The 11,040-nt window shown below is 33.6% G+C and overlaps 1 protein-coding gene across 1 annotated transcript; it reads left to right on the forward strand.

The window, feature by feature from the left end:
* Positions 1–9,629: 9,629 nt before the first annotated feature.
* LOC105762622 (EID1-like F-box protein 3) lies at positions 9,630–10,831 on the forward strand. Its single transcript, XM_012580411.2, has one exon. The coding sequence runs from the start codon at positions 9,667–9,669 to the stop codon at positions 10,591–10,593; it is 927 nt and encodes a 308-aa protein (XP_012435865.2). The 5' UTR covers positions 9,630–9,666; the 3' UTR covers positions 10,594–10,831.
* Positions 10,832–11,040: the final 209 nt, after the last annotated feature.

Below are 11,040 nucleotides of genomic sequence, written 5' to 3' on the forward strand. Positions count from 1 at the left end.
GTCATGTAAAGAAATCGAGTCTCAATACGTTAGGGTACAATTCTTCATAATCCTCGAACTTTGAATATCACTTCATTTTGAGAAAATAACATGCCACGCCCAATACGTTAGGATACAACAAGTTAAGTTCCCAAAAATGATTTTTATTCTCATGCATTTTGAATAAAGAATATTCTCGGTTATTTAGGATTAGCAAAGAAAATCGGAACCCAATACGTTAGGGCTCGATTTCCTCGAAAATCTCAAACTTTGAATATTGCTTTTATTCAAAAAAAAATCTTGAATCAAGAGAAAATGATTTTGATATACCGACGAAACCAAAATATAACTTCTTGTTTAAAAAGAAATGACATAATGTTAATATACAACATGGAACACATACCTTAATTTTAAATTATATACGTATATGTATTATGAAATGTCAATGCATATATATACATGTATGCAAAAGTTATGGAAATAAAAGAATAATAAAATATATATATATATATATATATATATAATATGTACATGTATTTACAAAATATGTACATATATTTATAAAAAATAAAAGAATAAAAATGTATTTAGATTTATACAGATATATAAATTGTTAAATATATAAAAAATATGAAAATATGTATATACAAAAAATGTATGTATATAGGTATATATATGTACCTAAAAATTATGAAAATAAGATAAAAATAAAAGTATGTATATGTGTATATATTTACAAAATAAAAAATGTATAAGTATGTATTGGAAGATCGTGAAAATACGTATATGCATATATATAAAGTATAAAGTTTAAAAAAAAGGAAAGTAAAATAAAAAATATAAAAAAATATAAAAAAAAGTATGTATGTATAAAATATAATGTATGTGAAGGTTAAAAAAAAATTAAAACGCATGAATGAAAATGTATGTGTCGAAACCGTTTTTTTGAAAACAAAAATTTGGTTGTCGACTTTAAAAACGAAAATGAGAGTCGCCACCGATCATTTATTAAGGTGTGATCAGCGCACCTTAAAAATAATTTTGGTCTGCGGAATTTGAGAAAAACAGGTTCAGGAGTCAGTTACGTACGAGGAAGGATTAGCACCCTCGTAACGCCCAAAATTTGTACCAAATTGATTTTATTTATGCCTTGGTGTCGAAAACTTGAAAAGATTTTAAAAGGAAACTTTTTTTTTTTTATTTCATGAATGAATTAAAATGATAAGACATTCTTATTTCAAAGAAATAAAACACCACACCCAGTAAGTTAGGGCACAATGTTTCTAAATCTTCAAAATGCCCGAATATTGCCTTTTGCTTTTGAAAATTCTTATTTCGAGAAGTCAAAATATCAGGACCAGTAAGTTAGGACCCAACATTTTTGAACTCCAAGAATAAGCTTTTATTTTTGCGAATTTAGTGTAAAATGAATACTTAGCGTTCTAAATTCATCGAAGAATAATCGCAATCCAGTAAGTTAGGACACGGTCTTTCTTGAGAATCATGAACGCCAAATACTTTGAAAACTTATGAAATATGATGATTTTAATGTTTTGACAAGACCAAAATATATTTCTCGAAAGGTATGTTAAAAGTTAATGTATAATATGAAACAAACTTTAATTTGAGACCAATATGAATGAATATTTACAAATTTATATATAAATACGATATACAAATAAATTTGCAAACAAAAAGAAGGAATGAAATACGTCAAACCAAAAACTAATAAAAATGCATGTATATATGTATATGAAAATCATGAAAATAAAATAAAGATAAAAAATGTATATATTTACAAAATAAAAGAAATGTATAAGTATATATATAAAATATAAAGTATATAAAAGTTTTAAAAATATAAAAAAATATATATATATATATATATATATAAACGTATGAATAAAAGATATGCATGTATTCATAAAAGCTTAAAATATATATATTAAAAAAATGCATATATATATATATATATATTATGTAAAAACCATGCGTGTATGAATATAGAAATAATGATAATAACCATAATAATAAATAATATAATAATAAATAATGATATAATGATAAATATTTAAAAAAAAACTAAAATGGACTAAATTGAATTAAAAACGAAAAGATGGGGCAGATTCGAAGCAAATTAAAGACAGGACCACATTGAATGCGCGCACAACAGTGGAGGACCAAAAGGGAAATTATTCCCGCCTTCCAAAACGCTGCGCAGCAATGGGCCAAAATGGAACAAAAACAAAACATGCGGAAAATTTACAAGAAATCAGAAATTCAATTTAGACGCACTGCAAGAATAGGGGACCGAGCGCGCAAATAGACTATTTAAGGTCAGACGCACGGATTCCCCTTTTCCAAACAGCACCGTTTCGTCTTTGCTTTAAAGTTTTAAAAAACAAAATTAAAACTAAAATAAAGTTCCAGATTCTTTCCTTCCTGAAAGAAAATTTTTCTAGGGTTCTCTCAACCCTTTGAGCGCCGTCGCTCCCCTTTGCACCAAGGCTCCGATTGCGACGGAGATGGCCACGACTCGGCGGGTTCGACGCAAAGGTAAGTTTTTTCCTTCCTTTTCTTTGTTATTTTACGAAATAATAATGAAAAAAGAAAAAAAAACGTTTGCAAATAAAATGGACACTGCCAAATAAAATAAAAAACCACCTTTGAAAAAAAGGTTCTAAATCTGTCTTTTCTCCGTGCTTTTTTCGTATATTTTACACTGAAATCCCCCCTATTGAGTACATGGAATAGGGTTTTTATAGCCTAAAAATAATAGAAAGAAGAAGAAAAAAAAACTATTCTCTATTCGAAATCTGTTATTTTCCTTCTTTTTCGTTGCTATTTTTCCTGTTTGTTGCTTTTTTGGGTTGTTTGTAGGTGCGTGCTTGGAGGTGTGTGCGAGATTCGCGGCGGGCGGCGCGATCTGCGAAGTGCAAGGGGGACTGCTGGGCGTGGGAGCCAGGCACGTAGGGGTGGTTCTTGACTTGCTGACAGCAGAGAGCTCTTAGGGTTTCTGCTATATTGTTTTTGTGGGCTAGGTTTAGTTTGTTGGGTCTATTGGGCTGTTTGGGTATTGGGTTTGTAAAAAAAATTGGGCCTTTATTTTTTGCATGCGGGCCCGGGTAGATTGGGCTTATTACAGTATGCATACATGTTCTAAAGCTTAAGAACGCATATATATTATATAAAGAAATATGTATATATATACTATATAAAAATGCATGTATAAGTTTAGAAATAATTATAAAAAATGATAGTAAATAATATGATAATAATAAATAATGGTATAATGATAATAGCATAAAAAATAATAAAAATAACTGAAAAAATGGACTCAATTGAACTAAAACGGAAAAAAGTGGGGCAGATTTGAAATAGATTAAAAAAGACCAACATGAATGCGCAAGCAATAATGGAGGACCAAAAGGGAAATTATTCCCACCTTCCAAAACGCTACGCAGCGAGGGACCAAGTTGAAACAGAAATGAAATTCGCGGCTAATTTTTAAAAAAACAAAATGAGTTTAATTGAAACGCATCACAAAAAGTAGGGGCTAAATGCGTAAATTTCCCATTCAAGGCCAGAATGCGCGGATCCTCCCCTCCGGGTCGGGTCACCGCGCGGGTCATTCCTAGATAAAACGGTGCTGTTTTGTAGTTTCAATAAAAACAAAATTTTTCCTTTAAAAAAAATTTGATAGCTCATTTTAAAACAAAAAAAAAAAGAATGCTACCCCTTTTGCTCTGCTAGGGTTTCGACCCTAGCATCCTTGCGCCGCCGTTCATCAGCCTCCCCACTCAAAGCTCCGATGACGGCGGAGATGGTGGTGGCACGACGACCTCGGCGAACAGGTAAGTGTTTTTCCCTTCTTTTCTTTGTTGTTTTAGGTAAAATAAAATGAAAAAATAAAAGAAAATAAAAGAAATATATAAACAAAAAGAAACGATGAACACTTCAAAGTAAAAACAAAACCTTCGAAAAAAACAAATCTCCTCTGTATTTCTCCCTATTTTCGTATTTCTTTACACTGAATTCCCCCCTTTACACTGAATCCTCACGGCTTTTAAATAGCCGAAAATAACAAAAAATCATATCTCCCCTTCAATATTAGTTGCGATTTTTGCTACTACTCTGCTATTGCTGCGCCATATGCCTCTTTTCCACAGGTTTGGTGGCTGTTGAGTGCGTGCGATGGGGGAGGAGTGACAAGCGTGACGCGCGGGAGCGACGGGCGCGATGTGCAGAGCTTGCGGAGGGGTGGTGCGCAGGGTGATGCGGCGCTGGGGCCAAAGCTGCTAGGGTTTCTGAAAATTTTTTGTTTGGGTTAATGTTAGGGTCAATTAATTGGGCCTGCTATTGTAATAATGGTTGGGTATTTATTTTTTATTTGCATTTGGTTTTATTATTGGTAGGGCCGGGCAAAAATTGGGCCCTACAGACTTTTTTTTGACACATATTAATTGACTTTTGTTAAATTTGAGTGAATAGGATTTTAATTTTTAAATTAGACAATTGAATATTAAATTACTGTATATTCAAATTTAACTGAAATTCATTAATAGGGTTATCAATTGGATTTTAATTTTCAAATTCGACAAATAGAGTAACTAAATTCATGAAATTAAAAGTATAAGGACTAGATTTCAAAAGTTCAAAGTATATGGACCAGATGTAGAATTAAACCAGAAGAATACGCAACGGACCAACTGTCCAATATAAATTTTGCTAAAGTTCCTATCGAGCATGAACTCGGTAGCCCTGCTGCCCTCTATTGAAATGCAGCGTGGACCGGCCCAACAAAGTCCGGTTTTGAACACCCGAACAATGCTAAACCGGTTAACTAGGCATCGGTGGACCCATATTCCATAGGGTGGTGGTGGGTTGCATTTAGACATGTTATGATGGTGGAGTCCATATTCGATTTTCCACTTGCCACCTGTCCCGACAGGAAATTGCGTTTACGCGCACCAGATATTGTCTTCGTCCCACATGACTGCTTCTAGTTCTGGTTATGGGACTTTCTCCCGTTAAACGCGTCTTCATTAATTTATCTCATTTTTACAAAAAATAGGTTTTATTGATATTATTTTTTACAAATATAGATAATATATATATTTTAAAAATAACATTATAAAATAAAATCAATTATAAATTAAACAAAAATATTTTCAGAATGAAGACACCAGATTCCAGTTTTTTTATTTCAATATTATAAAAAATAAAAATATTATTTTGAATAATAATTCAGATAAATTAAAATCGTCAATCATTGATTCCTGTGCAATGTAATAGAAACAAGTAGGGAGCCAAACACAAAATATCTGTGAATATTATATTATAACGGTTTCAGTGTCTAATTATTTGTCAATTTGTTGTCTTAATTTTCTTTGTAATGTGAAGTTGACTCGTGTAGGTCAAACATTTAAAAGCTGTTTATTAAGTAAATAATGCATTTTAACGATATTCAAATTCATCTTCGTATCATTTTGTCTTAATATTTAAGAGAATGTAAGTTTGAATATGGTTAATTAAACGTATATTATCTTTCAATTTAAGGGTTTGTGAGGTTATGAGTAATAGTAGAAATTGCATACAAATGTATTTAATAATCATGTTTTACAATTACGTGTGCAAAGTTGAGGATTTGAGTCCTTAAGTGTCTAAATTTGATTCACATTCCGTGTAAATCATTTGTGAATTCTATTCAAATTTATTCTGGCTTAGATCATATTGTTAGAAATTGTGTGACTCGAATCCCGTCACTTGTTAAAAAAATAAATACATTCATAGGAAGAATCAATGTGATATAGTGATTATAGGTTAGCCAATATGTGTAGCAAAAGAAAATTTCAAAAAAAAAATCAAAACGAGTAGAAAAAGTATGTGAAAAACAAAATCATTGTGGGTGAGATGTATGAAAAAGATCAAAAAGTGATGAAGTCACAAAAGTGGAAAAACTCAGTCATTGATGAACAAAAACTCGTGAGCTAGCCGTAATTGCTATATTATGTTGTAACTTCCTATGTGGAGAAATAATGAAGGTGAGAGAAAGAGAAATAATGCAGCGAGTGGGCAAGGATTACTAAGGGGGAAGAATAAGGAACAATACGATGTGTCAAACTATTTTCGTGCTTGAAACTATTTTGATGCTTCCTGTTCTTGAATTTCATACCTGTCCTAAGCCTCAAAATGTTACAAATCGAAAAGTCCTATGTGATCTAGGTAGACTTATTCATGAATTAACATCATATTAAGTAATTACATTTACAACTATTTGTATTCTACTAAGATAATCAAATTACCTTTATAATTTGTTGATGGATGCATATGTTTGAAAACCTTAATGCTTGTATACTTTATAATATGCTGAACTTAGGTGTTTGATATTGAAAGTGGTAAGTTGTTTATATATCATGCCAAGATTATGTGTCAACATGAAAATGCCTAGTTATGTACGACTGTAGGAAGTCATTTAGGTGGGAATTAACCCAAAATTGGTATGACCTATCCGTGAACATCTTAGCCCTGAATCGGTCTAGACTATGAGGTCAAGAGATAAGTAGTTCTTGCTGACTCATTAGTTTAGTGGAAGATCGAGAGATCTTACTAGGGTAACAACTAGTTGATTGAGTAGACACCCAAAATAGAAGCGAGCTAATTACCCATGTTTAGATTTGATTAAGTTAGAATTCATTTATCTAAAGCTCCCTTTATTTTTGCTATTTTTGTTTCTTTATTTATCAAAACCAAAAATTCTTATTTATGTTTATTCGTAATATAATTTATTTAAAGTACTAATTAGATTTATTTGCGTTTAGGTTAAAGTTAATTTAGTATTCGTCTCCCATGGGTACAATCCTCGGAGTACTTACCTACTTCGTTGTAACTATATTACAACCCGACCCGTATACTTGTGGACGCTACCTCAATTCTATTTATTTAGTTGTAATATTACACTCTAAACATTAGTACGTTCGGAGGTGGTCACATGACATATTTTGTGTTTATTTGTAAGAATACAATTGACATGATCTTTATATGAATATATTCTTGCATCAATCTTTATTCTCCTTAAACCTCAAATGTTTAAAAAAAACACTTTAAAATTGGTGTATTTTTTCTATGCTTTTATTGCTTTTAATATACCAAAAAAGGATGAAATTTGCATGTGCATAAGTTTTACATATGTTTATCTTTTCCTTAGAAAAGAGATTATATAAAACTGTGATTCAATGTCATCCTTATCTCTTTTCAATAGGAGAATGATAAATTAGATTTTTCTTCCTGATTTTTAGTATCTTCCTCCTAAAAAATTTCAAATTCAACAAAAAATACTAAAAATCAGAGGGGAATCTGATTTGTCGTTCTCTTATTGGAAATAGATATAGATGACGTGGAATTAAAGTTTCATACAATCCTTTCTCAACATCAAGAGAAAAAATCTCATTTGTCATTCTCCTATTGGAAATGGATAGGGATGACGTGGAATCACAGTTTCATACAATCCTTTCTCATTAATTAATTGTTCTTTTAGCATCCATGAACTGTTTTTTTGTTATATTTACTATTGATATTTATTTAATTTACATGTATGAGATCGTTTTAAGAAGTTCAAAAGGGTAAAAAATGTCAAATATTATGTGAATAACACATTGCTTATACAACCTTTACGGGGCAGAATAGTAGAATTGTTTTATTTAATTATATATGAAAATAATTATCCTTTACTTTTCATATTTAATCACTTTTAATTACAAGACTAATTTAAAACCATACGTATTTAAGTAAAAAAATTGGTTCAAGTTGTTTACTTTTTATCTTTTGTTTTGTTTAGCGGTAGTGCTAACTTTCAGGGGTAACGCCATAGAATTTTTTAGGGGTCGAAATTAAATTATAATTTTTAAGATAGTAAAAATGTAATTTTTAAATGATTAAATTGAAATTTTATCATTTTAGGAGGGATAAAGTGCAATTTAAAATTTGCTGATTTAAAAAATTTTAAAAATTTTAAAAGGTCAAAATGGAAAAAGAGCCCTTGCTAGCCTCCGAGCTGGCTATCGCCCATCAACCCTTTCTTTCTTATTCTCATTTACTACACATGTCTTCTCTCTTTTCAGTTTGCAGATCTATTTTATAAGTATCTTTATTGTCTTCGTAAGTTGTGATGGACATATGATGGTGTCTGCCGCTCACTAAAACTCCACCGGCCACCAATAGTTTTTCTTGGAAAGTGGGTGGTTTTTCGTCCACTTTTTAATTTGTTTCTATTTTGAAAGTATCTTAGAATAATAAATGATTTCACGTGTCGATTTGGACTCGTGTTGTCTTAAGTTTTATATGTTTTTTGTTTGTTTGTTTTTCCATTGTTCAATAAGTCTTCAATTTTAGAAGTTTTTGTCTGCTTTGTAGCACGTTTTTTTAGTTTTTCTTATGCATGTAATCTTAGCTTTACAAGTGATTTTAGGGATGGTTTTGTTGTCGTCCTCTCTGGTTTGGTGAGTTTTGCTCGCCGCTCTGGATCATCCGAGGTTAATTTTCTTATCGTATTAAGTGCTTGTATTAAAACTTTGTTATATTGATGCAGCTTGTCGTTCACTATCTACAACGAATATTTATTATTATTTCTCTAAATTATATAATTTCATTAATTGAATGTATTAATGAATTTATTTATTTTTTTAAACAACAACTCTCGGATGGGTTGATGGAGTTAGATTAAGCATTGTTTTCCGTGCAACCTAGTTTCATTTCAATTTTTAAAAGTTCTTTCTACTTTCAAGTCTTTCCCGTTTCAACTTTCAACTCTTCTTCAGTCTCCTTTTCTCCATATTCTTTCTTTTGTGTTCATCTTCTTCTTTTTCTTTACCAATGATTTTCAAAATATGAAAACACAAACGATTGTTGCAGTTTCTCAGTTCATCTTTCTGGTCTTCTTGTTTCTTCTAAATCATTCAGCTTCTGCTTGCTTAGTTTATCGATTTCACACTGCTTAAATTCAGGCTTTTTTATATTGGTTTTGAGATAGATAAAGATTGAGTGTTATTTTTTGGGGCTTGTTCTTCGGTTTGGATTAGATGAAAATGAACCCATCTTTTATCCATTTGTCCAGTTCTCGTAATTGACTATTTAATAACGGTTCAAAACAATTCACGGACCGGGGCACCGGTTTAAACAATATTGGGGTTTGGTTGTCATCTGCTTCATGGTCCATACCGGGACCCACGTGCTCATACGTCAAAGCAACCTCTTTTTAAGCAAAACACCTGTTTTCTCTACATCCTTCCACGTGTACCGGCAGTGCTCGTGCTAGCTGGGTTCAGTTTCAGATTTTCTTATTCCTTAAAATTAAACTAAGGCGCACTCGCGTCTCCCTACTCGCTTCCCATCCAACACGTGGAATCCCCTTGATATTTTCGAGCCACGAAAAAGATATTTCGGATTTGGTAATCTCATCGACACGTACTCCCCCTAATCCTTTAGATTCTCCATCACGGCATTTCAGCAATGTGTGATCAACACGCGTCTTCTTCTTTCCAATGGAAAACCACCACGTGTGATGGGATCGGCAGCAGTAAAATATCCATTTCTCATACGACACGTGTGTTGAATTTTTTTTTGGGACACTGGTATTTTAGGATTGTTTGCATTGACCATTGCTGTCTCAATGTTCAGAAAAAAAAAAAAATGAGTGCTGCCCAGAGACGGCGAGTGAATGTTCATCCGAGTGATGAGCCTGAGTCGGATTACTCGGGGATATTGAACGAGGGTATTCTCTTACTCGTCTTTGAGTCCATAAAATGGGACTTGCAGGTCCTTTGCTTGACTGCTTCGGTGAATCGCAAGCTTCGAGCTATAGCGAAACGGTTGTTGTGGCGAAAGCTCTGCGTGTTTCGAGCGCCGTGCATGGTTGCAGCATTGGCCAACGGGGCACCTAATGGAAGAATTGGTGGTGGATGGGATGCGCTCGCGAAGCTCATGTTTTTCTGCAGCGGTTGTGAGTCGACTCGTCATTTCATAGTCAGTCGGGCTATTCCGGGTCATTTCACCCGAGCTTCTCGGTTTTCGAAGACTTCGGGTCGGAGTTTCTTGGCCAAGAAGTGTCGGGGCGATTTGTTGTTCGTGAGTGACCCGTGCGAGCATCCAATGGGGGATAAGGAAGACGATCTGGGGATATTCCGAGGGGTATTTCGGGGATTCATGAGATCTAAGACAAGAGCCTGTTTGCTCAGACGGCAAGTACCGTTCGACGAGAGAGTGAGGTGCCCTTATTGTGGGACCCGAGTCTGGAGCATGACGGCGGCTCGGCTCGTCCCCAAGAGCGCGGCTAGGCGGCTCGGGTCGGGTGACCGAAGGCTGGAGTATTTCGTTTGTGTGAACGGGCACTTGCACGGGGCTTGCTGGCTCGTACCTCTGTCGTCCGATGAAGAAGTATGTGACGATGGGGAGGAAGACGTCGACGGCGACGACGATGATGTGAATGAAGATCATGCCGGCTATGATGAGGTCGATGGGGACGCGTGTAGCCATCAGACGGTGACAAATGGAAGCACGAGCTCGTTAGGGGAAGATGTTTTAGGAGGTGGGCCCATCGATTTATTGCTGAACTTGTAATTAATGATTAAATTTTTGCGCGTATTATAAGAAAGAAACAGATTAGCGGACCAGATTGGTTCTCTCTATGATTTTTCTTTTTTGTAATGTAAAATATGACGTGTCGAGTCTGGATTGGGTCCCATGGCTATGCTCTTTTGGCCTCATGTTAGAAACTGATTTTCTTGGGATTGAAAAATAATGACGTGGATTTTCTTATGGAGTTTAATTGGAACGGAAGCAGCCAATTGGTTCATAATTGTCCTCCTTTCCCGCCTTTTCTGTATGCTGTTTTTAATGAATTGGAATTTTGAGCCATGGAAATAAATCAAGATTAGTTCAATTTTTTTAAAAAATATTTTAACCAATAAATAAAGAAAAAAACAATTATTCAATTACCTGTGTGAACTATGGGAAATTTACTATTTAGGTCACTTGGATCTAGACCTGTCCATGGACTGGGCGGCC

This window comes from Gossypium raimondii, chromosome 12, assembly GCF_025698545.1.
Source record: "Gossypium raimondii isolate GPD5lz chromosome 12, ASM2569854v1, whole genome shotgun sequence".
NCBI classification, from domain to species: Eukaryota; Viridiplantae; Streptophyta; class Magnoliopsida; order Malvales; family Malvaceae; genus Gossypium; species Gossypium raimondii.

Excerpts from the sequence above, each read along its gene's own strand:
- LOC105762622 (XM_012580411.2), top strand. The coding sequence starts at position 9,667 with ATGAGTGCTGCCCAGAGACGGCGAGTGAATGTTCATCCGAGTGATGAG.